Genomic DNA, 25,426 nt, shown 5'->3' with positions numbered 1-25,426 from the left:
TGTTTATCCGGTCGCTCTGACGCGTCAACGGCCCGGCCCGGCCCAGGACAGGGCGGGAGGGGGCGTCGGCGGTACCGACCCGGCCGTGGCCCATTAACCTCTTCGGTCGTGTCCCACCATGTTCAACGTGGAAAGCCTAGAGCGGGCAGAGCTCGGGGAGAGCCTCCTTACCTGGGTGAGTGCTGGGGCCGCCAAACCCCCGCCTGGGCTTGGGCAGCTTGGCAGGGAGACAGCTCCATGCGCCCCCGTCGCGGCCCTGCGCCGGTGGGTGAGGGGAGGGGGGGGGTCTCGCTGTCTTCCTCAGTCTCCGTCGGGCCGCGCCCTGGTGTTCAGGCCGGCTTCAGCCTAGCCAGCCTCGGCGGGGTCCTGGCGGAGCTGCTCTGCCTCGTGTAGCCGCGGCGGGGCAGGCGGTTTGGGGCAGCCCGGAGCTGCCTTCGACCTCAGTAGTTCCGTCCCCGCGACGGAGGAACAAAGGAACCGGCGCCCCGCGGCTTCGCCACCACTACGGCGGCTGGGGCCTGCGCTGCCGCGGCCGGATGGTGCGCACCGAGGTGCGCCCCTCGCCGTGCGCCCGGGCTCGGCGGACTCAGCGTTGCCTGTAGCTTTGATCCTTCCTTCGCGGCCAGCGCCCTTCCTGTCGTGCCTCCGCTGTGTCAGTGCCGCGTTTTTCTAACCTACTGGTTGCATTCGACTGGCCTTCTGGCCATAAACTTTTTTTTGGTCTCTTTTTGTGTATACTTAAGTAGTGCTTGAGCTTCGAGCTACAAAATTCACATGTGAATCAACCTGGGAACTACATTTTTCTTTTATGACCCTTGGAGCTTGGTCTATAAACATCTTCGGTTTGTGCGGCCATTCACAAAAGCAGCCAAAACGTAGCGATGTTGAACTTGGGTTTGCATCTAGCTACTCTGTATCTTGAGCAGTGACTGTGACAGAACCATGACATTTGTGTTTCTGTAGCCGCTGATTTACTGGTTGGCTGTTTGGAGTGACTAGATTCGGTTCGGGGGGGAATAATTGGATAATTGTACCCTCCATAAGCAAAATTGCCAAGAAAATACTCTCTGTATGAAATTGCTGAAGAGAAATAGGTTTTTGGGTTTTAGACGTTTAGTTAGTGTAAGGCTAAATTGGCTAAATGGTTAAAGCTGTGGTGGTGGTGATGAGTAAGTTACTGAGGAATAACAGATTAACACTCTGCGTGAAAGTCAAAAGGGGATGAGCAAGGGAGTGATAGGTAGAGGTGAACAGGTGGTCTGGATAGTACATAAAATGGAGATTTTGGGAAGAGTGTAACAGTGCTTCCTACAGATTTGGAATATGTAACCTAATTTCTCTTCAGTCTTTGCATCTTTGTTGTGATTGGCCACGTGTTCTGCTTTGGACTTCCCATGCTTCTTTTTCTGGTGTTGGGTGTGAAAGTCCTCATTGACAGAATTCCTGAGGAAGTAAGTGTGTGTGAATCCTGGTAAAGAAAGATTTGATTGAAAGGCTTGATGCTGGGAGAAAGAAGAAGGTTTACTCTGGGGTGATAGAAGAAGATTTCTTTCTATATCCTGCTGGTGTCCACATGCTTTTGTTTTACATCTTTTAGAAATGTTTCTTTCCTGTGCTCTGGCAGTAAAGTGATTGTGCCAATGAGAGAAGTGTATCCTCAAAAGCTTGCCTAATAAGTGATCACAGTCCCAATGCATTCTTAATTGCCCACCTTTCCAAGTAACAACAGAATAGCTTTTCCCTTTGCGTGTGAAACTACTGTGCTCAAAATATATAAACTGCTGCAGAATGAAAAAGTTTCAAATTTCTCTTGTATGGTATTGGCCTGTTACAAGTGATTAAAAGTGTTGTTCTTACCCATTCACATTACCCAATCACAGGTTGGGCAAGATTGTTAATAACTTGAGAATGTTTTGTCCACAGCATTTATGCTGAAGTCGGTGTCAAGTCTGAAAAGGTTGCAGAACTAAAAATATTTAAATATTCTGTTACTTAAATATACTGTTCAAATTTGAATTTGAGGTGTTACTATTTCAATAAAGTTGTTTTTAAAACTTTGTGACATTAAGGTGTTTGCAAGTTAGTAAGGGAAATCATAAAATATATTCAGAAGTCAGAGGTTACTTCCATGTTTGCCAAAATGATTCTTTGTACAGACAAATACGTTAGAGACTAGTGGTTTACATGTGTTCAAAATGATTGTTTTATTAGCTTTTGCACATGTTTAAATGTGTTGGAAGTTGGCTCAGACTTCATAGAAAATAAAATAGGAGTCACAGGTTCTTGTTACTGAAGATGAAGAGGCCTAGTGTATTGATATGAAGTCTTATTCAATGTGAGCAAAAATCTCCATTAATTTTTTTCATCAAACAAGTCTTGAAGTTGGTGGTTGAGGCAGTTGGTTTATGGAGAAGTGAACTTTTCTGTTACCCTTGAAAATAATGTGCTCTTTTTTAGAAAAGCTAAACCATAGGAAAAAACTTGTTTTGGTGCAGAAAGCTGTTGTGGAAATGTGGATGTGAAAATGGAAAGCTTAGAGAAATCACAAAAACAGAAAGTCTTGTGGCATTGCCCATATATAGGAATTATTACTTCATCACATGGTCATGTTTGTGCAGTTGTTAGTGTTTATAATCTTTGGTCCTGAAACTCTACCTATCCAGTGGAGTCTTGTCCTGTCTGTAGAAATGGTTCATGCACACCCCTCTACATATCTAACCTTCATACCTCTTCAGCTATTGAGCTAATCAAGAAACTAGCAGCATCCTGGGCTGCATCAAGAGAAGCATAGCCAGCAGGTTGAAGGAGGTGATTCTCCCCCTCTGCTCTGTTCTGGTGAGACCCCACCTGGAGTACTGCATCCAGTTCTGGAGCCCCTATTACAAGAAGGATCTGTACATGCTGGAACATGTCCAGAGAAGGGCCATGAGGGTACCTCTCCTGTGAAGACAGACTAAGAGAGTTGAGGCTATTCAGTCTGGAGAAGAGAAGTCTCTGAGGAGGCCTTATTGTAGCCTTCTAGTATCTTAAGGTGGCCTGTAAGAAAGCTGGTGAGGGACTTTTTAGGGTATCAGGTAACAATAGGACTAGTGGGAATGGAACAAAAATAGAAATGGGTAGATTCAGATTGGATGTTAGGAGGAAGCTCTTCCCCATGAGGGTGGTGAGACACTGGAACAGGTTGCCCAGGAAGGTGATGGAAGCCCCATTCCTGGAGGTTTTTAAGGCCAGGTTGGATGTGGCTCTGAGCAGCCTGCTGTAGTGTGAGGTGTCCCTGCCCATGGTGGGGGTTTGGAACTAAATGATCCTCGAGGTCCCTTCCAACCCTAATAATTCCGTGATTCTATGATCTTTTTTGATACCATAAATATTAATAAATCCTTCTTAAACTGTTAAAATTAGTCTACAAAATTTTTAAATTAATGTGTGGAGTTATTGATTATTTTCCCAATTTCATTGTTTTTTTTTGTGTATGTGAAGGGTTTGAAACAAACCTGTTAAGAAAAAACTGAAGAAAGGTGATTTCAGTTTATTCTGGGATACATGAAGCTTGCAAAAGTAGTAATGAAATTTTTAGTCCTCAGTGAAACTGGCTGTATAAACAAGATGCTGGCAATGCCTGGCTTTCTCTCAAGTCCCATAATGATTCTTGGGAAACCATTTAGGTGGGAGAGTAGAGCTGTCTTAATTACAGTTTATGCATACCTGGGATAGCCAGTCTTTTTTATTATGCTGGAGAGGCTGCGTGTTCTTAAGAACTGGTTTAACTTCCCAGATGGCTTGCTTCAGATTCACATGGAAGTACCTGAACTGGTTTGTCTGTGTTTTAAGTAGAGTAGATAAGGCTTTCCACAACCCTGAGAACCTGTTCAGCCTGAATTGAATGTTTACTCAGTGGATGTAGAATGAGATGGAACTGCTCCTCCTTTTGCCAACTCACCATTTTAATGAGAGTCCTCCACAAGCTTTTTGCCCTGCATGCCTGTGATTCTTATTCTGGTATCTTTAAGATGGAGCAAACTGCTTATTTGTGAACAGGTTTTGTTTTATATGATATTTCACCCATGTACCCATTTTTGGTATTATGCTCTAGCTTGGGGTGGAAGTCTCATTATTATTTTTAAACCTCTTCAACAGCAGTGTCAAATGGCTTCCTCAATTTTCATTCAGTTTCATTTGAGTTGCTGCTACTCTGGCTGCCTCAAAATAACATCATGGTCACCTGATGAAGTGGTAGGAAGCAAAAGCTCTCTCACAGTTGTTTAAAATCCTGAACAAAGGACTGTAGCCAAGGTATTGACACTTCAAATTTGATGTTTGTACTTGAGAAGTGTTTGCAGCCTACTGTAATCGTGGAACTATTACTCTACCAAAAATCTCCCAGAAGTCTGTTCTGAGACTGTTCTGGGTGCTGTGGTAATAGTTATCCAAGCAGCATGGCAGCCAGAACAGCTTAGAAAAATGGTTCTATGAGGTAAACCTACAATAATACTAAACCTGTTTCAGCATATGTAATACAGATTCACTTTTCTGTTTAAAATGTATGATTTGTCCACATATGGACACATAGGGCGTTTGTGTTTGCTTTCCCCCCCCCCTGTTTGTATGCAGTGTCAGGCGTGCTTTTAGACAACATCACTGAACTATTTCTTAAAACATGGGGAGCTGTCAGATGTGCTATGTGGCAGTTACACTTTTATTTGTTTATATTTGAAGTCAGCATGATAGCTGCAGGCTTTTGCATGTAATCTTAAACATTTTCTTCCTTAATGTAGAACTAAGATGTGATACTGAAAAGATTTTTTTTAACATTGGCATGTAAGCAGCAGGATTCCTCAAACAGGTCACCATGATCTAGTCAAAAGTAGCAGATTACTGCATAGATGTCATCAACCTTCTTTTATTCATTATGATAAATGTGTGTATACATATCAGCATATGTGTCCTCCACCAAGCTGCATATAGCAGATTTCTCTTCCAACTGTCAAGGCCAAATGCAGGTACAGTGGTAGAAAACTTCTATGATGAGAACTTTGTAAACACGGTGAAATGCTTCTTCTTTGGCACCTTCCATTTTAAAATCACTCTGGTCATTTGTGTGGTATCAGTTCTTTGATCTTTCTCATTTTTGGCTGATAAATCTTCTCAGCCAGTGTATCTTTCTGTCTTCTGTGTATTAGCCTATCCCCAGCTGTAAGGACTTGTTTCTATCAGTTTAAAATACCGCGACCATGTGAATAAGTGCTGAAACAGACTTTGTTTCCTCAAGAAGGCTGCTTGTAAATGCTTTGTAGGTACTATTTTAAGAGAGGATCAAATCCACTGGAACTTACTAGGCAAGCTATGTTTTCTCCTACTCTCCAGTTTCCTATGCTGTTCTTGATCCTTGTAGTCTTGTAGATGCCAAGATTCTAGGAGACTATTCAAACTCTCTCATTGATTGCAAAGTTTGTAGGGTTTCATTTTCTTCTGATGATATAATTGCATCAGCATCTCTTACCTCTTGAAAATATCCCATTTCAGGAGTGGTTGATTGTGCTGGTGATGACAGCAGGTTGATGTAGTCCTGTTTTGAGTATGTTGCTGTTCAAATCAGGGGAAATGAACCAAGTTTGCCAGCAGCTGTGGAGTATAGGTCACAGGGTCTGACAGATTACAGCCCCCCTATCTGTTGTGGCAGATGAGTAGGTTGAGCAATCTATTTATTTATTTGATTGAGCAATCTATTTACTTACTTATTCATGACCTCCCACAAAGCTGGCAAAGAATTTGTTGCTCCACCCTTTTAACATAGTTGTCTAATAGTGATAATCTGAGCGTATCCTTCACTATGTTTGAAGCAGCTGGTGTGTCTAGCACCATTATCAAGTTATAGGGGTTTATTTTGGTGGTGGTTTTTTTGACCTTTGCTGAAGGGTCAAGCAGAGACAGAAGAACCTCTCTTAAAGATTGTATTGTAGAGCAAGTTACTTAAGGCTGATAATACACGAATATAATAATTAAAGGTAATTAGGTACGCTTTGTATGTATTCCTTCCCCTCCCATCTTAAGCCAGAAACAGTAAGGCTGAATGCAGAATTTGGAGATGCGGGCATTATTCCTCATGTGTGTTTTGACACAGTGTTAGGTATTCATTCATTGGGATCTTCCCCTGTATTCTCTCCTCTTTCAATGTGCTCTTTTTGAGGAGATGTTTTATAGCACCAGTGCTACAAAACAGTTGCTAGTTCTCTGAAGAAAAAAGCATGTAGATGTGATTTGGTGTGTTCTCCATTTCAGCTTCCAGTTCTGCCCTCTCTCTTTTGGGAGAGGAGTATTGTGGCATGTTGCTTGGAGAAGAAACAGATTTTGCTGTTTAACTGTGAACCTTAAACAGTATAAAGGAAATTACTTTTCTGTTACCTTATTAGTCTCAAGGTTGGAGATGAGAAGAAAAGCTTGTTTCTGTCTTACTTTTAAAATACTTTAACTGTTTTTTCAAAGAGAGGAAGGCAAATTGTGAATTTGGCACAATTATCTTTGTCTTTCTCATTGTGAGACTGTGTTTTGTGGCTCATCAACTGGAAGATGATAGTCTCACATTCTGTTCTTCCTGGACCACCAAAAGTCAAAGGCTTTGATTTCTGTAGAGCAATTGCAGATTTTCAAGTTGTGGAGCAGGAGAGGGAGAAGACTCCATGGCGTTTGCCACTATCTTCTTTCTTAGCATAGCTGAGCACTGTTGAGTACTGTGACAGTTTAGAAAGACTTATTTAAGTTCTATTTGCCTCTAGCTTCAGAACCTAAGTCCAGGGTTACTTAATTTCATTTGGAAGTCCTAATCATTAATTAAAAAAACCTAGATAGCCAGACAGCGAGCTAATTGGCCACACAACTAGCACAAGGTTAAGACAGGTATGCTTGGCTGGAGGTGAGGATAGTGTAGTAGTGTCATTCTTGCAGCTCTTTTTACCAACATCCTGGCAGGTCCTGGTACACAGGAAAGGGAAAGGAATTAACTGGTTGTGGTTTCCTGTTCTGCAGAGTAGGTATGTGTTGGTTTTTTTTCTAGCTGCCTTACTTTGCTGTACATGACTTGGTCATTCCTATGAGTAACTTAGTACTTACTACTCAGGTCAATAGATAAGAGACAGCCTAGAAAGGAGGAGGAAGGTTTTTGTGGAGAGGAGAGCTCTTTGAAGTTGAAGTGGGTGAGTCCAGCCAGCGCTACACTCCTGCATGTGGCAGGCAAAAGCTAAATGAATACAAAGCTGGAGTTGTGTTCCAATGGACTAGCTGGGGCCACAAATGGATGGCAGCTTTTCAAATGGGGCACACAGGAAATGTTTCTGAAGTGGTGCATGTAATGTGAAACAAGTATTGCACAAAAAAGATGCATTGTTAAGTCTGATGATAATGTGCTTCAGCCCTTGAATTCATAGGGCTCTGTCATGTCATTTGGCTGTAAGCTTTGCAAGTGTACACAACACTGGACATGTAGTACTTTGTCTTCTGTACAAGTCCTGTTGACTGTCCAGAGCTAAATCTCTCAGGGTACTAAGTCTAAATGCTGAAACTGAACAACAAGTGAGTATTCATACTCGTTTGGGGTATGTTTTGGGGTAATTAGATCTGGAAATGAGTATTTTTATTATATTCATTGCAGAGCTGCAAAGTATTAAATAGGTTATAGCCCTTCCTTTATTTCTGAATTACATAAAATGACCCTTTGAGTTAATTCATTTTTCATGGCAGCAAGGTATCTGTAATTCTACTTCAGAATTGGAGTAAGATTCTGAAATTTCATAGCCTGATGAAAACTTTCTGCTATCTGAATTCTGTCTTTTAGCTGTTAAGTCTTTTTTATTATTATGTGAAAGACCATGTTTCCACACTGATCAGAAAGTTTGTGCAGATGATACCTCAGCAGAGCAATGCTCTTGAATTTATTGTCTTTGCCTTTGGAGAAGTTCTCTATTCTACCTGTCAATAGAGACAGTCCTTTTTATCTTCACTATAGCTGCAAGAGGGTGTCAAGGACTTTCAAGTAGTTACTCTTTGTAGTTTTCAAGGGGAAATCTGTCATCTATGTTCACTTTTTTTTTTTTTTTTTAAAAAAGTAATTTTAGGAGTATGTATGAATTTGGGCTATTAGTATGTGAAGTTTTTTTGACCAACCACTAGCCAAGGAGTTAATGGACATTCTTTGTCAACATAAGACAAAGCAGAAGCTATGTCTTGATCTCTGTCCTCTTAGTATGGATCAGTTCCATGCATGTGTGCCTGAGCAATGCAGTCTTCATTCAGGATAAAAATATTGGTCATTTGTCCACTGAGCACTGTTTTACTGTTTGTATTTAACATCTACTTTTAGAGAACAGTTGCTTTATCCTTCCATGGTGAAATTTCATTTATCCTGCTTCTATGGGTTGCATTATCTAAGCTTTTGTAAGTCAGACTGACAAATTGTAGAATGGTTGTGGTTGGAAGGGACCTCCAAAGGTCATCTAGTCCAATCCCCCTGCAGTGCACCAGGACATCAGATCAGGTTGACCAGAGCCTTGTTGAGCCTGACCTTGAATATCTCCAGGGGTGGGGCCTCAATTACTTTTCTCCCTGGGCAACCTGTTGCAGTGTTCCACCACCCTTATGGTGAAGAACCTGTTTCTAACATCCAATCTAAATCTACTCTTCTCTAATTTAAAGTATTGCCCCTCATCCTATAACTACAGGCCTTTGTAAACAGTCCCTCTCCAGCCTTCTTGTAGGCCCCCTTCAGGTACTGGAAGGCTGCTATTAGGCCTTTTCTTCTCCAGACTTAACAACCTCATCTTCCTAAGCCTGTCATCATAGGAGAGATGTTTCAGCCTCCTGATATCTTCTGTGCACCTCCTCTGAACCCACTCCATCAGGTCCATGTCCTTCCTGCATTGAGGGCTCCAGATCTGCATGCATTACTCCAGGTGAGGTCTCACCAAAGCCAGAGAGGCAGAGTTACCTCTCTTAATTTGTTGGCCCTGCATCTTTTGATGCAGCCTAGAATGTGATTGGCTTTCTGTGCTGCAAGTATACACATTTGGCTCTTGTCCAGCATCTCATCCACCAGAACTCCCAAATCCTTTCCTGCAGGTCTGCTCTCAATTTCATCATCCCTTAGCTTGTACTGATATCTAGGATTGTTCCTGCCTAGATGCAGGATGTTATGCATTGCCTTACTGAACCTCATGAGATTCTCTTCAGCCCACCTCTCCAGCCTGCCCTCTGGATGGCATTCTGTCCTTCAGATTTATCAGCCTACCATTTGGCTTGGTATCATCTGCAAATTTTCTGACACGAGATACCCTACATTTAATGAGACATCATTTTAATGATGTTATTTTGTCAACTCTGCTAGTAAAGATGGGAATTTTTTCATTCAGATCAGATTAACTGGTGGTTCACCTCCTGTAAACCGTGCCATTTGTGATAAGATGAACAAGAGGACACAGTCTCAAGCTGTGCCAGGGGAGGTTTAGGCTGGATGTTAGGAAGAAGTTCTTCACAGAGAGACTGGCCATGGGAATGGGCTGCCCAGGGTGGTGGTGGAATCACCATCACTGGAGGTGTTTAGGAAGAGACTGGATGGGGCACTTAGTTCCATGATTTCGTTGATTAGATGGTCTTGGGTGATAGGTTGGACTTGATGATCTCAAAGGTCTTTTCCAACCTGGTTAATTCTATTCTAGTCTTAAAAGGCACGTTTTTTTTTCTTTCCTTAAATTTTCTTGGTGCTTGGTGGCATGTGAGCTTACGTATCCTATAAATGTGGGTGTATTGAGGTAATGTTTGGCAGTTCTGTGCTTATAAACAGATTGTATTTTGAGAAAAGAAGACAAAGCACCAATGGTAACTATTTTAAATGGAGCATGATTAAGTAGATGAGAACTTTAAAAGAACTATTGATTTGCAGGCATTCTTATAATGTAAAATACTTTTGTTTTATCTTCACAATTGCTGTGCAGTGCTCCTTTTCATCAGCTGGTTATTTTAACTTTCAACTGAACATAGCAGTACATTAATTTTCTCCCTAGGAGTTGGTAGGTTAGTTTGTCGTCTTGTGGGTGTTTCTGAAATGGTTAAACCAAACACCATTAGACTTGAGACTCTATTCATTGTGTCTTAATAATGTGTCATACTTGAACAGTTAGCAGCAATTTAGTGGCAGTGCCAAGATAGCTCATTAAGAACTGGTTTATGCTGTAATGGCTCTTGCATCTCACAGACAATCAGTAAGTAAGCTTTAGTCAAGGTATCTCTTATACTTTCTGCACTGTTTCTTTAAAGGAAAATTTAATCATTGAAAACTTAAGCTATGAATGAGATTTTTTTTTTTTTTAATTGATATCTCTTATGGCTTTGACCAGTTAAAGTGTTTGGGGTTGAACACAGTATATGTCGAATGAGAAATAAATTAATAAAAGCAACATTGAGTTTCTTTCCCCTGCAAGAATCTTGACACTTTCCAATAATGTAAAGCTCTTGCCATTTTGTGGTCTTGGCAATTGAATGGCAACATTAGTGCTAGATTGAAAATAACTCTTGAGATTCTAGTAAGGAAAGTCTGACAACGTCTGGAAATTTATATCCTGGAATAAAATTTTTACTTCTTGGAAAGCCAAGATCTCCTTTGTTTGTTTCATGTGTTCCACTACTGTCTTGGAAAGCAAGAAAAAATAGCTCAACGTGGGACTATCCAAGCAGAAGATAGCAGGATCTCCTTATAGGATAGGAATCCAGTTCTTACTGTAACAGATCTACTTTGATACAAGAACCTGGCATCTCAGGAAGAATAACTTTATCACATAATTAGCTTAACATTCTGAAAAAAATGGATAATCTGATTTCTTCCAGGCATTGAAGATGAGTGAAATTTGGTTTTGTGAAGATCTCATAGGTAATATGGGGTGAATGTATGAGGACAGAGTATCCAGCTCTTATTACTGTTCTCTTCCAGTTTGCTTGTTTCGAGTGCTCTTGCTAATGGCTTCACTAGTGATTTGGATTCAACTCAGTTCGGCTGGCTTCTTTTAGCCACTTTTCCATGTCTTAGCTGTGTGACCTGTTTCTTCTGTGATGATACAGTTATTGTTCAAGGCTCTACATGGCAGCTCACTGTAAGTGTATGTAGTTGATTCCAAAAATGTAGGGAAATAATGAGTAATTCTATAAGAATATTTTCAGATTGGAGAGTACTTTGATAAATATCTTACTGAAAACTGTGTTACCTTTAGTTGTGTTTTGCACACAAGGTGTCACACACTGTTTAATCTGTTAAGAACCTTTAATAAATATTTCAAGTATAATTACAAAGAATGCATAAAAGGTCTATTACACAGCTGCACTAGCAACAGAAATCAATTTATGTATGTAATCACTGTGCATAGAGTAAGTCTTTCATTAACTTAGTGTCAAGAAGGGAAAGGTGGTGGAGAGGTGTTTTTGTCAATGGGGTTGGTTACTTTTTTCTTGTTGTGGGGTTTTGTGTGTTGTGGTGTTTTTTTTTTTGTTTTGTTTTGGTTTGGTTTTTTTTTTTTTTAAATATTGCTGTCCTCCAGCTTCATGACATGTTAGATTCCGTATCACAACTTCTGTCCTGGTCCTCAGCTACTGTCTGAGAACTGAATGTCTGTCTAGTTTTCTCACTTTTATATTAAGAGTATTTTTTCATGAAATAAACTTCTGCTTCCTATCCCTAGCTGCTAATAAATTCTTACTAGTCTTATATGTAATCTGGAACTGTAACTCAGATTTTCTAAGGTTTTTATTTCATACCTATTTAGTCACTAAGTGATAGCCTCCATTGCATTGAAACAGTCACCTGTTACTCCTTGTTTTTAAAGTTTGTATAAAAAAAATGACAGCTCATGTTCAGGGTCCTGTGAAACAGAGGTCTGGATTAGTACTTAAAATGAAATGAAAGTATCTTTTTATCTCATATGATAGTTTACAGAAGGTGTGAAAGCCTGCTAGAGCTAATGATTGGGCCAAGGGGTTGATGATTTATTTTATAAACACACACACCCCCCACACCCCCCTACTATAGAATTGTTTAGATTGGAAGGGACCTTTAAAGATTTAGTCCAACTACCCTGCAGTGAGCAGGGATACCTTCAATTAGATCAGGTTACTCAGCTCCACCCAATTGACTTTGTATGTTTCCATGGATCTGTCACTTCTTTGGGAATCCTGTGTGGCTGTTTCATGACTCATCATAAAAAATATTTTTCATATGTAACCCTGGACCTACCCTCTTGGTGTTTAAAAACATTACTGCTTGTCCTATCACAACAGGCCTTGATAAAAGTCTGTCCTCATCTTTCCTTCAAGTATTAAAAGGCTGCAATAGCATCTCCCCAGAGCCTTCTATTCTTCAGGCTAACAACCCCAAGTTTCATCCCTTTAATTTTTGTGACCTTCCTCTGGACCTGCTCCAGCAGATCTTTTTTCTGAGGATTTCAGTGCTGATTCCACTCCACAAGTGGGCCCACCAGAGCAGAGGGGCAGAATCATGTCCCTCAACCTTCTGGTTACTCTTCTTCTAATATGCAGCCCAAGATACTATTGGCCTTCAGGGCTGTAAGCACAGATTGCTGGGTCATGTCCAGCATTTTATCCACCAGTATCTTCCAAGCCCTTTCCCACTAGGCTTCTCTCAACCTCTTAATATCCTAGTATGTATTGATGCTGGCTATCACCCTGATCCAGGTGCAGGAGGACACTGTACTTGGCCTCATTGAACATCATGAAGTTCACACAAGCCCACTTCTTGAGCTTGTCCAGATGCCTCTGGATGGCATCCTGTCCCTCAGGCATTATGTCAAGACTCCATGTAGTGGTACAAGAAGTAATTAAAAAAGTAAAAATCCTAACATGAAATGAGAAATAATTTACAGCTTTGAGGAACTAACAGTAGGGATAGTATTGCAAACACTTATGAAGTAAGAGCATTTCAAGCAGGATAAGCTAGAAGGAGGAAACATCACAAACGCAGGAAGGACAATGTTGTAACAGCTGTTATTGAATAGCTGTTTAGAGGCACACATGCAATAATATTTACTACTTTGTCTCCACAGCTGAACTCTACTTCTGTATTTCCACATTCTTAAAATTTGTCTCCCTTCTGGAAAATGAGCTCTACTATTTTTATAGAGGTGTTTAGCATTTTGTGGAGGTCTCTGAGAATGGTACTGGAGTTTGAGGTAATCTTGTTAAGCTGTAAGGGGATTTTGAAGAAAATGTATTACTTCCCTATCTCTGAAGGATGTGAAATGGGATGTAGTTCCTTTGTTTTAAGAGCTGAATAAATGTTGTGTATCATAGATGTGACACCCTAATTGAAATAATGTTGTGTATCCCTTTCCTATGCAAAGGTATGTATCACAAAATTTAAATGTATGTGAGGAAACAAATCATGTAGTTAGTTTTAGTCTGTCTTTCTTTTCCTTGTCATCTAACTGTGAAAAGCATTACCACCTTCAATGGAAATCTTGCATGTGTGACTAGGGGGAAGATATTTCAGACTGGTTACCTGAGCCTTAATCACAGCTTTGACCTTTTCTTGCGTGTAAAGTATTGGGGAAACAGGATGATGAAAGAAATGGCAACAGAGAGTAGACGTGTTTTTTTTCTATATCATGGAAAGAGGGTTAGCAACCTTTCTTCTATCAGTGTTGTGGTATCTTCTACATTCCCTTTTATTTAGTAAAGGGGTGTTTTTCTGTATCAAAATACAAAATGTATTTTAAAATATCTCCTTAGTTTACAGTCTGTTTGAAGACCACCTCAAAGCTGGTAGTGCTTATTTGAAAATAACATTTCTCTTTGTTTATTTTTTGAAAATCAGAATGGTAGTAGCTCTTAAGTAGTCTTTTGAATTTGCTGTTGTGCAGCAAAGTGATTTATGTTTTCATTATTTAAAGGTATAATATGAAAATTAGAAACAAGTTTTCATTGCCTGTGCTTGAGAGTTTTTCCTTTAGATCATCTTGAACTTCAGGCATAATTATCCATGACATCATTTCAGCTCTTCACTAGAAAATATTTCCTCTTTAATGTGTGGCTGCTGAGTTTGTGAGTTCAGACTCAGAATTGTCTTTGTATTCCTTCAGCAGTATTGCTGCAATTCAGAAACTGTAGGTAAATTAAATTTTCTCCAAAACAGCAATTTGATGTTATAGCCTGTCATGTGGGGGTAGGGGTAGTTTTCTTTCCACCTTCTTAACCTGATTTTCACCTAGTGTCTTGGCCATCTATGATAGCTTCTTGATTCTCATGGCAAGAAGCTGTGTTTTCTGGTTATCTCAGACCAAGCTATAGGAAAATCTATTGAATCTGAAGTGTAGAAGTCACTTTTGCCTGTCTTCTATGTCACAAAATTCTTGTCATGGAACATCTAGTGGGAGGTGTCCCTGCCCATGGCAGGGGGATTAGAACTAGATGATCCTTCAGGTCCTTTCCAACTCTAACAATTCTGTGATTCTATGGGTGTCATTCCTGACTTTGGTCACTGTTGAATTTGTTTGGCAAACATGCTCTAAGATCTACTTTTTTTGGTTCTTCAAATACATAATTGCTGATTTTTTTTTTTCCATAATTGTGTGCTAGAGGTTCTTCCTTCCAGAGAAAAGGAAAGAAAGGAATGTTCACCCTGGTACTGCTTCTCCATATTAATGCTAAGTGGCATTTCTAGAGTGCTTTCAGGACATTCTGAAAGTGTTAAAAGAAACTGGGTATTATACTTTTGATTTTTTTGAGAGTCTCCTCCTCAAAAAAGGATCTACAAAATTTAAGTGTTACATGAATTGTCTTGTGGTAAGAGACGTATCTAAAGAATAGTTCTTGGGAAATGGCTTGGGCCAGCACGTTTCAAATGTCACTAAAGCATACATGGTTGTACGTTACATTCAGGAAAAGATGATTGACATTTATATAGCCTGAAGCTGCAATATGCCTTGTAAGCTTTCTTATTGTTGGTGCATATGACTAGTGCTTCTTGTCTGGGCTTCACCTATGAGAAGGAAAGTAGAAACCATTAGGCAGATACCCTCCAAATTACATGCCATCAAGGTTATTTTCACAAAACTTGTCTGCACACCTGAAAAGTAGTGTCAATTTAAAGTAAATTATCAGATAACTTAGACTAATTGAACAGACTGCTTGAAGTAGTAAGGTTGTTTTCCACAGTGAGGGAGAAGATAGGTACGTTTGGCACATTTGTACACTTGCTGATACGGTAGCAGCAGAGTTTCGGATAGCCTGTGTGCTACATGATGAAATTGGAGTTGATTAATAGCAGCCATACAGAAATTATGTGTATTGATGAGTGGGCTTTTTTTGTTAAGAGATTATTCTTACTACTCTGTAATCTAAAATATTACTCAGCATCCTCTGAAAAATAACCTTTGCTTGGGCTAAGTGTGTTTGGTTTGTAGTTTGTGGAAGGGAATTTGTTATAAGTTGTAATTCTGTCTTCAAACAGCTCAGTTGTGTATGACCCTTCAGAATACCAGCATGTTATCTTCTATCCAATATCAAAGGCTTGGCATTATATCGAGCCTGAAATATTCAGAACACTAGCAGTTTTTTTAGTAGCATTGTGCTCATCTTCCATCTGATTGTCGGGCATAGTTAAGTTGATCTGGTTGTGGAGAGCCGAGCAGAGTTTTGCATGATCAGTGTTCTAAATGTGCATGTACGTTCATTGAGAATGTATCCAGAAGTACTTGAATAAGAGAATAGAAGGCCCAGTGACTTCCAATATTAGAAAATGCTATGGAAAAATTGCCTTTAGAGAATGTACTGCTGTTCTACCAACATTTATAAGTTTATGAAAGTAAAGATGCTAAACCCTGCTAGAAGTTCATTTCCTTGACTGCTAAGTCTAAAGCTTCCTAATTCATGATGTGCACACTAAATGTGTGGGATGTAAGCTGTTCTATTTGATATTTGGTAGCATTTTTTAGTTTAACTTTTGAAAATCGCTTGACATAGAAGTAAATGCAAATAACCTTTTATTTTCTCCCACAGATCCAGACATTTAATGTTGAGGCACCATGCCAGACTGTGGAAGATTTAACGAATGGGGTTGTGATGGCCCAGGTTCTTCAAAAAATGTAAGAAATTGTTTTTTAGTTATTTATGTCAATCTTAGCTGGTATTCCATAAGTATGTGGTGTTTCCTGTGATTTTAACCTGGCACATGATGTCTATTTTTTTTCTCTGTAGTTTTCAGATAATGATCTTGAACACCAAAAAAAAAAAAAAAAAAAAAAAAAAGCTTTCTTTTAGGCAGGTGTTTATTCAAGTGTGACCTTACTGGAAAGTAATTTGGATTAAAACTAAGCTTGCAAATTTGATCTTTAAAAAAAAATAAAATTGGAACCAGTGCAAAGTAAGGTATTAGCCCTGATTATTATTTTTATCTATAGGCACTATATCAGTAATGTTTTAATTAGTTTCATAAAATAAAACTTCTGTGATAAATGTCACAGAACTGTCAATTTAGTTTGCAAAGATACTGTATTCTTGAAAGCAAGTGAAAGGACAAGAGCTGTTACACCGAATGTTTTTGTTCTTCTAACCTTAAGATCAAATAGGATAAAATGCAGTAGTTCAACAGCTGTGTATAATCCAGGATGTTTCTGGAGACTATAGATATGATTCTGAAATGTAGCTATGTGCAGAATTATTTATTTTCACAGTAACAGAAATTTTCATTAGAAACTTAAGCAACATATACCAAAGTCAGCAATCCAAATTGAGCATGCCACTTCCTACAGACCTACTTTTTAAAAAAAAAAAAAGTACTTTTTGTTCCTTTTAACATGAAAAGGGTACTGGCTTGAGGTGTAGACACAGAACAAAATATTTGCTATGTAATTTGTTGAAAATGAAGGCAGAACAGGTATGAAGAGCTTTCTGTTAGAGGAGTTCTGGTTTGCATCAAAGAATCATGGAATAGTGGAAGTTGAAAGGCACCGTTGGAGTGTTTAACCCAACTCACCAGCTTAAAGCACAGTCTGGTAGAGTAAGGTGCCCCAGGATTGTGTCCAATCAGATTTAGGATATATGAAAGGCTGGAGATTCCACAGCTCATTTGAGCCACCTGTTCCAATATTCAGTTGTCCTCACAGTTTAAAAAGAGCAGCAAACAAATCAAAGAACAACCCCCCCCAAAACAAACCAACCAAACCACAAGACCCCATCCCAACAAGCAAAAAGATTTTCGTCTTTGTTTTCGGTTGGAAGTACTTTTGGTTTGTGCTTACTGTCTCTTGTATGTTCACTGAATGCTGCTGTGAGTCACTGTCTTTAAGTTTATAAAGAAGAAGGAGCTGTCAGGTATTTTTATATTGGATTGGTAAGATACCACAGAGCCCTCTTTCTTGAGGGTAAACAGACATACCTCACTTAGTCTCACTATATATGATGGATGCTCCAGTCTTACTAGTCCTCTTAATTGCTCTTTGCTGAGCTTTGTTGTATGTCCAGGTCTCTCTTGCATGGAGGAACTCAGTACACAGCACTTAAGACACGGTCTCACCAAAACTGAGTAGCACCTTCCCTGATCTGCTGGCAATGCTCTTCTTCCAATGCAGCCCAGTATGTGGCGGCCTTCTTTGCTGCAAGGACACATTGCTGAAATGCATTTAGTTTGTTTCTACCAAGCTGCTTCTCTGGAAAGCTACTTGCCAACCTGGCCCTGGCATATACTGATGGTGGGGTTTGCAGTTAGCTTTGCTGAAATGTGTAAGATCAGCCCATTTCTCATCCTGTTAGGGTTCTTCACAGTGGCAGTCCAACTATCAGGTGTACCAAACACTCCTTCCAGTTTTGTATTACCTGAAAATTTGCACTCTGTTCTATCATCTAGGTCACTATTAAAGATGTTCTATAGTGTTGACCCTTTGGGTATGCTGCTAGTGGACTGACTTCCAGCAGCACTTCAGACTGCTGTTTGTAGCCCCTTGAGCCTGTCAGTTCAGACATTTTTCAGCTTATCTCACCTAGGTCATGCTTCATCAGTTTACCCACGATGACTTTTATCCTGATCAGGCAGCTGGTAACAGGCACCTGTAACAATGTCATATGCCAGAGCTCTGTTTCCCCCTTTTGGTTTTTCATACTATGAGCATTAGTGTCCAGGCACTTCACATGTGCATCCAAGATCTAGAGCTTTTCCTGTAGTGTTTTTCTGTCTTTGTTCATGTGTGTATACTTGGGGTGACCCCACTTCAGCCCTATTTTTGTTGATTGTGAAGTATCTCTTGTTCATATTGTCCCACACCTTTGCTTGCCAGAAGAGTCCCCTACTTTGTCACTTGATATCTGGTTGTATTTTCCCTTCTCTACTGTCCCTTTTTTAAAAACAGTTCTTACCAGGTTAGCCAGACTGTTGGTAAAGATGCATCTGCTCATGATGGCTAGGTACAGCTCATCTTTTCCAACCAGCCCTTGATTCTCAAAGAAGGTTCTATGGTCACAGAAACCAAAACCTTGCTGCCAACACCAGTTCACAGTTGTTGACCTTTGGGATCTGTTGGGTCCTCAAGCCCTTCCCACTGGCATGGCTGGGCAGAACATTTGGGCCTTGACTGTATCTTCCAGAGCCACATAATCAAACTTGGTAGTTTCCATGTCTCCATAGCTGTATAGCTACTGCCTAGGTGGAAGAACCAAAGGAATAATAGCCTGAGGGCTGGGCAAGCTTTGATAGTCTTTCAACAATGTGTGAATTCGAACCACTGGCAAACATCAAGTCTTCATAGATGATAAGACAGTCAGAAAATGAGGCTCCTCCATCTCTTGCTAATTCTTGCTGCTTCCTGTTTGTGCTTCAGTGGAACAGAAGCCTTCCTCCTAGTGGGGGGGGGGGAAAAAAGTTGCCAGTTTGTTGGAGGAAAGAGGAAATCTCAATGTAGTAAAATATTTCAAGGGGATGCATAGTGGAAAAGATCTGAAGTGTAGAAGCCTAAAAACTGAAGTAGAGAACCTACTACTAAAACTTCAAACTTCCTACCTAAAACTTCAAACAAGATATAAATGTTGCAAAATTTCTGTGAAGATGAGACATAATTTATTAGGAATACCTGATCTTATTTTTGTATAAACCAAAACTGATTTCAAGTCATGTCAGCAATCCTCTTGTTTCAGAGTAATTGAAGCAGTCTTTCCACTCTTAATGCATTTTGTTGGTGCACAAAATAACACCCACTTTTCCAGTAGTAATGGATTTTCCAATGCAGCATTTAAATTAACCCACCTGTAAGTTTTCTGAAGTCTGAACATCAGGCTCACAAGCCTGAAAGTAAGAAAGAAATGTAATAGTGACATATTTAAATGAATATGTCATGAACTTCTGTAGTTCTTCCATAGGATATAGATCCCACTTAATGATTGGGCAACAGTTGATGCATGTTCTTGATTGACTAGCTCAAATGCTAATAAGAATTTGGATATAAAACATTATGTAACTTGATGTAACAAAAAAGAAACTTTGATGTCAAAGGCCCCTTGATAACATTACTGAGTATTTTAGCCTGGTGATAACTGCCATGATTTGAAATTCTACCTTTCTTCCGGCCTCACTATTAAGAAAGGAAAACTCCCATTTTCAGCTAATGAACTTTAAAAAGCAATACATAATACAAATTTTGCACTTCCATACCATGATTTTAAAACATTTCCTGTAGCAATTGCCTTTTCCTCATCTTTCGTTACAGTATTTCCCTCCTTGTCCACCAAGGCGTGGAGGTTGTGCTTGCCCCTCTTCTTGCCATTAATATATTTGTAGAAGGATTTTTTGTTGTCCTTCACAGCAGAGGCCAGTCTAAGCTCCAAATGTGCTTTTGCCTCTCTAATTTTTTTCCTACATGACCTAGCAACATCCTTAAACATTTCAGTGCATAGCTAGAAATAGCTAAAAGGTGCTAATCAGTGTTTTTCTACAACAACTGGTGGGTTTCTACTAACATAATGTTGACCTTCTCCAAACAGCTCCTGACAAAAGACACGAGCCTGTTCAATATGCAAGGTCCAAAAAATCAATGCCATCATGATCATTACAATTGGCCCTGCAAGGGTAGATACCAGGATGGTTAACCACGGAGAATGATTAATCCATGAGTCAAACCACCCTTGTTGGGCTTCCCTATCTTTCTTCCTCTTTTCTAAACCATCTCTGAGTTTGGACATGGAATCTCTAGCAACTCCAGTATGATCCGCATACACACAGCACTCCTCTCCTAATGCAGCACACACTCCCCCTCATTGTAAATACGTAAGATCCAATCCTCTGCGGTTCTGTAAAACTACCTCCGACATCGATCTCAAGGACTTTTCAAGGGCACTTATCGATTGTTCAATTCTAGCCAAATCTTCATCTACTGCTGCTCTAAGAGCATGAAATTCTTTACTTTGCTGTACCAATGAGGTTACTCCAGTAGCTACTCCTGTTCCTCCTAGAGCTATTAACATTGCTATCATTAGTGCGGTAAAGGGTTCTCTTTTAGACAGGTGGTGGTCCAAAACGACTTGCATATCATAGACAGACTCTTCAGAGTGATAAAAAATTTTGGGGACTACTGCTACTTGTACACAAAATTCTAAAGTTTCATCAAAATAATCTAAGGCTAAACAAGGTGTAACTCCAACAGTGGAACAGACCCACTTAGTGTTTTCAGCTGGTAATAACCATTTTGCAGGTCTTCTGAGCTTATCAGAACCCCTTCTATCATTTATACACAGTTTTCTCTTCTCCTCAGGAACCTTACCTACACATACCCCTCTCCCTCTCACATGCGTTAACGTTATTCCTTGCCTCTCTATCTTCCATTTGCATTGCGCCGGGTTGATATCGTTCGCGTACCGGACAGGTGTTGCTATTCCCACGGCTTCATAAAAAGGTGGCCTTATCCCATAGCACAGCCAACAATGTTCTGTAAGATTTGGATTTGTTCCATTTAACACAAAATAACTTACCTGTATTAATTTCCACAAAGATTCCTCCCCAAAACTCTCGTCCGAGGCTGAGACAGTTGGAACTACTGTTGTATCTCTTACGTGGTCTGGGGTGCTTATGGTTAGGCTTTTGGTGTTACTCTTAGATTCTACCATCAAAACTTGGTTAGGACCTACTGGCACAGGATCATTTTCAATTGGCTCCTTCTTAATAGTAATCAATCCACCTCTGTCCTTCCCTGTTTCAACATACCGAAATCCCCAACTTCTCCCTACAAGCCAACTAGGGTTCTGAAATTGGATGACATTCAAGCTCCATGTCTTACAATCCCGCACTGCGGTGTGAAATCTTCCCTGTTCATCAAAAGCACGCTCCACTTGTGGTCTGCATCCAACAGGATACTGAGCTACATTTAAATAAGGGTCAAGGGGTGTGGGGGCAATTGTCTCACAATCCCAGTATGCACAAAAATAGTGTCCTGGCTGATTACAATATGGTCTTCCGGGGTTGGAGCTAGGACACATGTAAAACGATGGTGTTTCTTTGTCACATGCTCCCTTTGCGTTAACTCGCTCACACAGTGTAACCAGGAAGCTAGGACCCCCCACCATTATTATGGTTCTCACGACCGATCGATCCCCTCAAGACAATGTCCATTTAAATAGTTGATGGGCCTGGTGACTGCGGTAATCTGATTCTGCCCGCCCTACAGCAATAGGTGCTAGAATCAAGATCACACAAAGGTATCTCAACCCTCTTTTGCAAAGGTTATTCTGCTGTTGTCTGGGTTCTGCAAGTGTTGGTCTCCCAGGCTTGGATGGTGTATCTGGTGGCTCGTTGAGCTTTCCTGACAGCGGGATACACGGGTCATGGGGGTGTCCAGTGATCCAATCCTGTGAACAGAAACTCACAGTTTTCATTAGTTTTATTCTGAAGATCTGGTTTGATCATGTGGGACGTTGTAGAGGGAGCAAGTTCCCCACACTACTGGCAGACTGTCACATTTTACTGCCAGGGCCACCCTGGGGTCTCGCCACCAAGGGGTGGTTCCTGCTGTTCCTGAAATGTAGGCAGGCTCGGCTGGGCTGCTGGTTGGGCCATATAGCTGGCTGTTTCCCTCGGGGGCAGTGGGTTCATAAATGCTTTGCCCTGTCCAGGGTTGGCATAGTTGGGCCGCCCCATATTACAAGTGGGAGGGGGCTGTGTGCGGCCCATATACCCCCTCCCCGTCCCGTTTCCCTGATCTACACTCCTTAGCCAAATGTCCCTTCTTTCCGCAGGTCCAACACGGTCCCCTGAACTGGTTTCTGCACGGCGGGGGTAACATTGATGGGTCCTCTGGCTGAGGGCAGTTTGCCACAACATGGCCTGTCTGGCCGCATTTAAAACATGCCATTAAATTGGCCATTGCAGCCATTGCCGTCTGGATCGGGGCCAACTGTTCTTCTTTTACAACATGCTTAATCATGTCTGCAAGGGTCGCCCCTGCTGGCAGTGATCGTAAGATTCCTCTGGTTACTGAGTTGTTCTGCTGGTGTATGCATTCCGCTGTGAGCGGACCCTTGGCCTCTGCAGGCAGGTCTGAGGAATCGATAGCTGCATAGAGGTGATCCACAAACCGTGTAAAGCTCTCACTTTCCTCCTGCCTTATTGAGGACCATGGCGATGGCTTGGCAATGGCCATAGAGACTGTGCGAATAGCCTCTCTAGCTGCCCGGGTAGTTGCCATAACTTCAGGGGCTCGCAGGCCTTGAGCCTGTGCCTGAGCGGTAACCATTGTTGGATCTGTACCCATTAGCCGCTGCAGATTAGAACCATGAAGCGGGTGGTCTGGCCCGGTTATTCTGGCTAGCTGCCTTGCACAGTTATCCTCCCACTCTTGCTTAAAAGTGATCATCCCTCCCCCATTAAAAATCATTCTGCAGACTTGCTTTATATCAAATGGAAGCATGTAATCTCCCCCAAAAACTCCATCTATGAGAGTGGAGACCATGGCAGAATTAAGCCCTTTGTCTGCAATTGCTTTAACAATCACCTGCACATCCTTGGGATTTACTGGTGAGTAGGCCCTTTGACCCCCGTCTACCACCTGGACCGGGAATGCCAGCTTATCAGCGGGAGTCCAGTCGGCACATGCCATTTTTATTTTTCTCCAATCAGTGAGGGGAAATTTTTCCTTGTTATGGATGGGGATGTTTTGTTTTTTCACTCTGCCTGTCTCTGTTTCCTCCTCTTCTGAGCTATACTCTGATGAGTACCACTGGTACCAGCTGGCATCTGATACTTTCCACGAGCCAGAGCTCGACTGACTGGTTATGCTACCACTGGTATCTGATCCAGAACTTGACCGACTGTTTGCTTCCGGGTCTCTGTGCCGTTTGGCTGTGCTCCGGCCCCGCCTACTCCCCTTGTGGGTGGGCTGTTCCCTCCCCCTTGGGCCATCCCGCCTCCTGCTCGGGCTCTGGTCCTGCCCACGCCCCTTGCGAGCGTGTCGGTCCTTCCCCCTTGGCTCGCCCCGCCTCCCGCTTGGTGGGGTGGTGGCTCTCCGCCCCTCGTTCACGCCCCGGTTCCACCCACTTCTCTCGCGGACGGGCCGCTCCCCCCATTCTGGCTCGCCCCCACCGCTTTCCCCCTTCTCGTTCTCCTCCCCCTCCCGCTTGTGCGCGCTTGATAGCTGTAACGCCTCTTCTCTTTTCTCGCCCCAGGCATCCCCGCCCTCCCCTTCCCTTTGTCTGTCGGCGCCATCTTCAGGTGCATAGGGTGGTGGCCTCCCCCCAGCTTCCACTCTCCTAACTTCCTCAGCTAGCTCACCCCAGGAAGGCAGGGCGCGCCCCTGATTGTCCTTATAAGGGCTGGTGCTTGGGTGTTTTGGGGACGTAGGGGGTGTGCCGCTCTCCCGCGGCTGTTCAAGCTCTGCAGAAGCATCGCCATCTGGGAGGCTCTGAGTCTGCATAGCTGCCCTGACTCCCACCTTTGGGGTATCTCTCAAATACCCCCTTGCTGCTTTCCAGGTTTCCTGTTTTTGCCTGGCTTTCTGTAAAGCCTCCTCAACCCTCCCCCATGACTTAAGATTTTTCCCACATCTGGAAGACTTTGCCTCTTCAGCAAGCATTTTAGTGCACTTCTCCCACGCCTGCGGGTGGAGGATATCTACTGGCTGGCTAATGACCCCAAGTTGTAAAAGCCTCTTCAGATTTACAATCAATACCCCACTGCCTGTGCAATTCTGATAAGACCTGCATAAGGGACTCCATTGTCATTGGTTCCAGGGAATTTGACTCTTTGCAAGACGACCGTCACAGGGGTTCCCCTCCCTCTGTTGTTTCTTGAGAACTTATATCCTTGATTTCTTGCTGGTCCTGGGGGCGTCCCCCCTGCAGCAGTGGACTTCTTCTGTCGAATCCAAGGGTTTTCCCGGGTTCGGCGCCACTTGTCTCACAACCCCAGTATGCCAGTATCCTGGCTGATTACAATATGGTCTTTCGGGGTTGGAGCTAGGACACATGTAAAACGATGGTGTTTCTTCGTCATGCCTCTCTAATTTTTTTCCTACATGACCTAGCAACATCCTTAAACATTTCATGGGTAACCTCTCCTTCCTTCCAAAGATGATACACCCTCTTTTTTTCCCCTTAGTTCACTCAGAAGTTCATTGCCCATCTGTCTCGGTCCGGAGAGGGAAAGAGACTCGGTTCTTTTGATCATTCCTGTGTTGTGAAATTAAAGGCACAAATGAGGCCAAAATATCAACAGTTAGACTATTTATTACATAAATGAAGTGATGGATCAGAAGGGGAGAGATAGAAAATAGAGAGAAGAGGAAACGAATTATATTACCACACCCCCCATACCCCCCAAGACAGTTTGAGTCTGTGGAAGAAAGGTGCTGCAGGAGATATTGGGTCTGCAGAGAAACGGTGCTGAGGCTTTGGCTGTAGAAGAGATGTGGTCCTCTGAGCAGCTTCTTCAGCTCCATGAGTTGCAGCAAGCAGAACTTAGGACATGGAGAGAGGGTTCAGTCTGCTTCTTCCAGGCTCCATGGCCTCTTTTCTTCGGAGCAGCATTGTCCCGGGCTTTTCCTTCTCTCATGCTTTCTTTATTAGTGGCATTGTCCTGCTGTGTCTTCCTTCATCTGTGTTTTTAGTTCTCTGTTTTTTCTTCTTCTGAGCCAGTAGTGGCTCAAGTCTTTTACACAGTTTTTAGTCCTTAGCTATGTGTCCAAATATTGTCCTTCAGGAAATCAGGGGCCAGGAAATCATCCTTAGGTAAGTATCCAGGTATTGTTCCCCAGGAAATCTTTCTCTGTATTCCTGTGTGTTTGGGCAGGGGTCTGGATGGAGGGGGGAGCAGAGGGGCCTCTGCCTCCTCCTTCTCCATCTACCTGCCCACACACTCATTACACACCAGGAAACAGGTGGTGAATCCATTGTCTCGCCATCCTCCCTTTCC

At 41.9% G+C, this 25,426-nt stretch overlaps 1 protein-coding gene across 1 annotated transcript in view; it reads left to right on the top strand.

Moving 5' to 3' along the window:
• HOOK3 (hook microtubule tethering protein 3) overlaps nucleotides 1–25,426 on the top strand; it is a 97,892-nt gene continuing 72,466 nt past the window's right edge. Inside the window, exons 1-2 of the mRNA XM_054178997.1 lie at nucleotides 1–175; nucleotides 16,045–16,130. Of these exons, the coding sequence (XP_054034972.1) occupies nucleotides 119–175; nucleotides 16,045–16,130 (143 nt within the window). The 5' untranslated portion in view covers nucleotides 1–118. The remainder of the gene's footprint in view (nucleotides 176–16,044; nucleotides 16,131–25,426) is intronic.

Source organism: Dryobates pubescens, chromosome Z (genome assembly GCF_014839835.1).
Source record: "Dryobates pubescens isolate bDryPub1 chromosome Z, bDryPub1.pri, whole genome shotgun sequence".
In the NCBI taxonomy this organism is placed as follows: domain Eukaryota; kingdom Metazoa; phylum Chordata; class Aves; order Piciformes; family Picidae; genus Dryobates; species Dryobates pubescens.
This window is presented reverse-complemented; position numbering and strand designations above follow the sequence as displayed.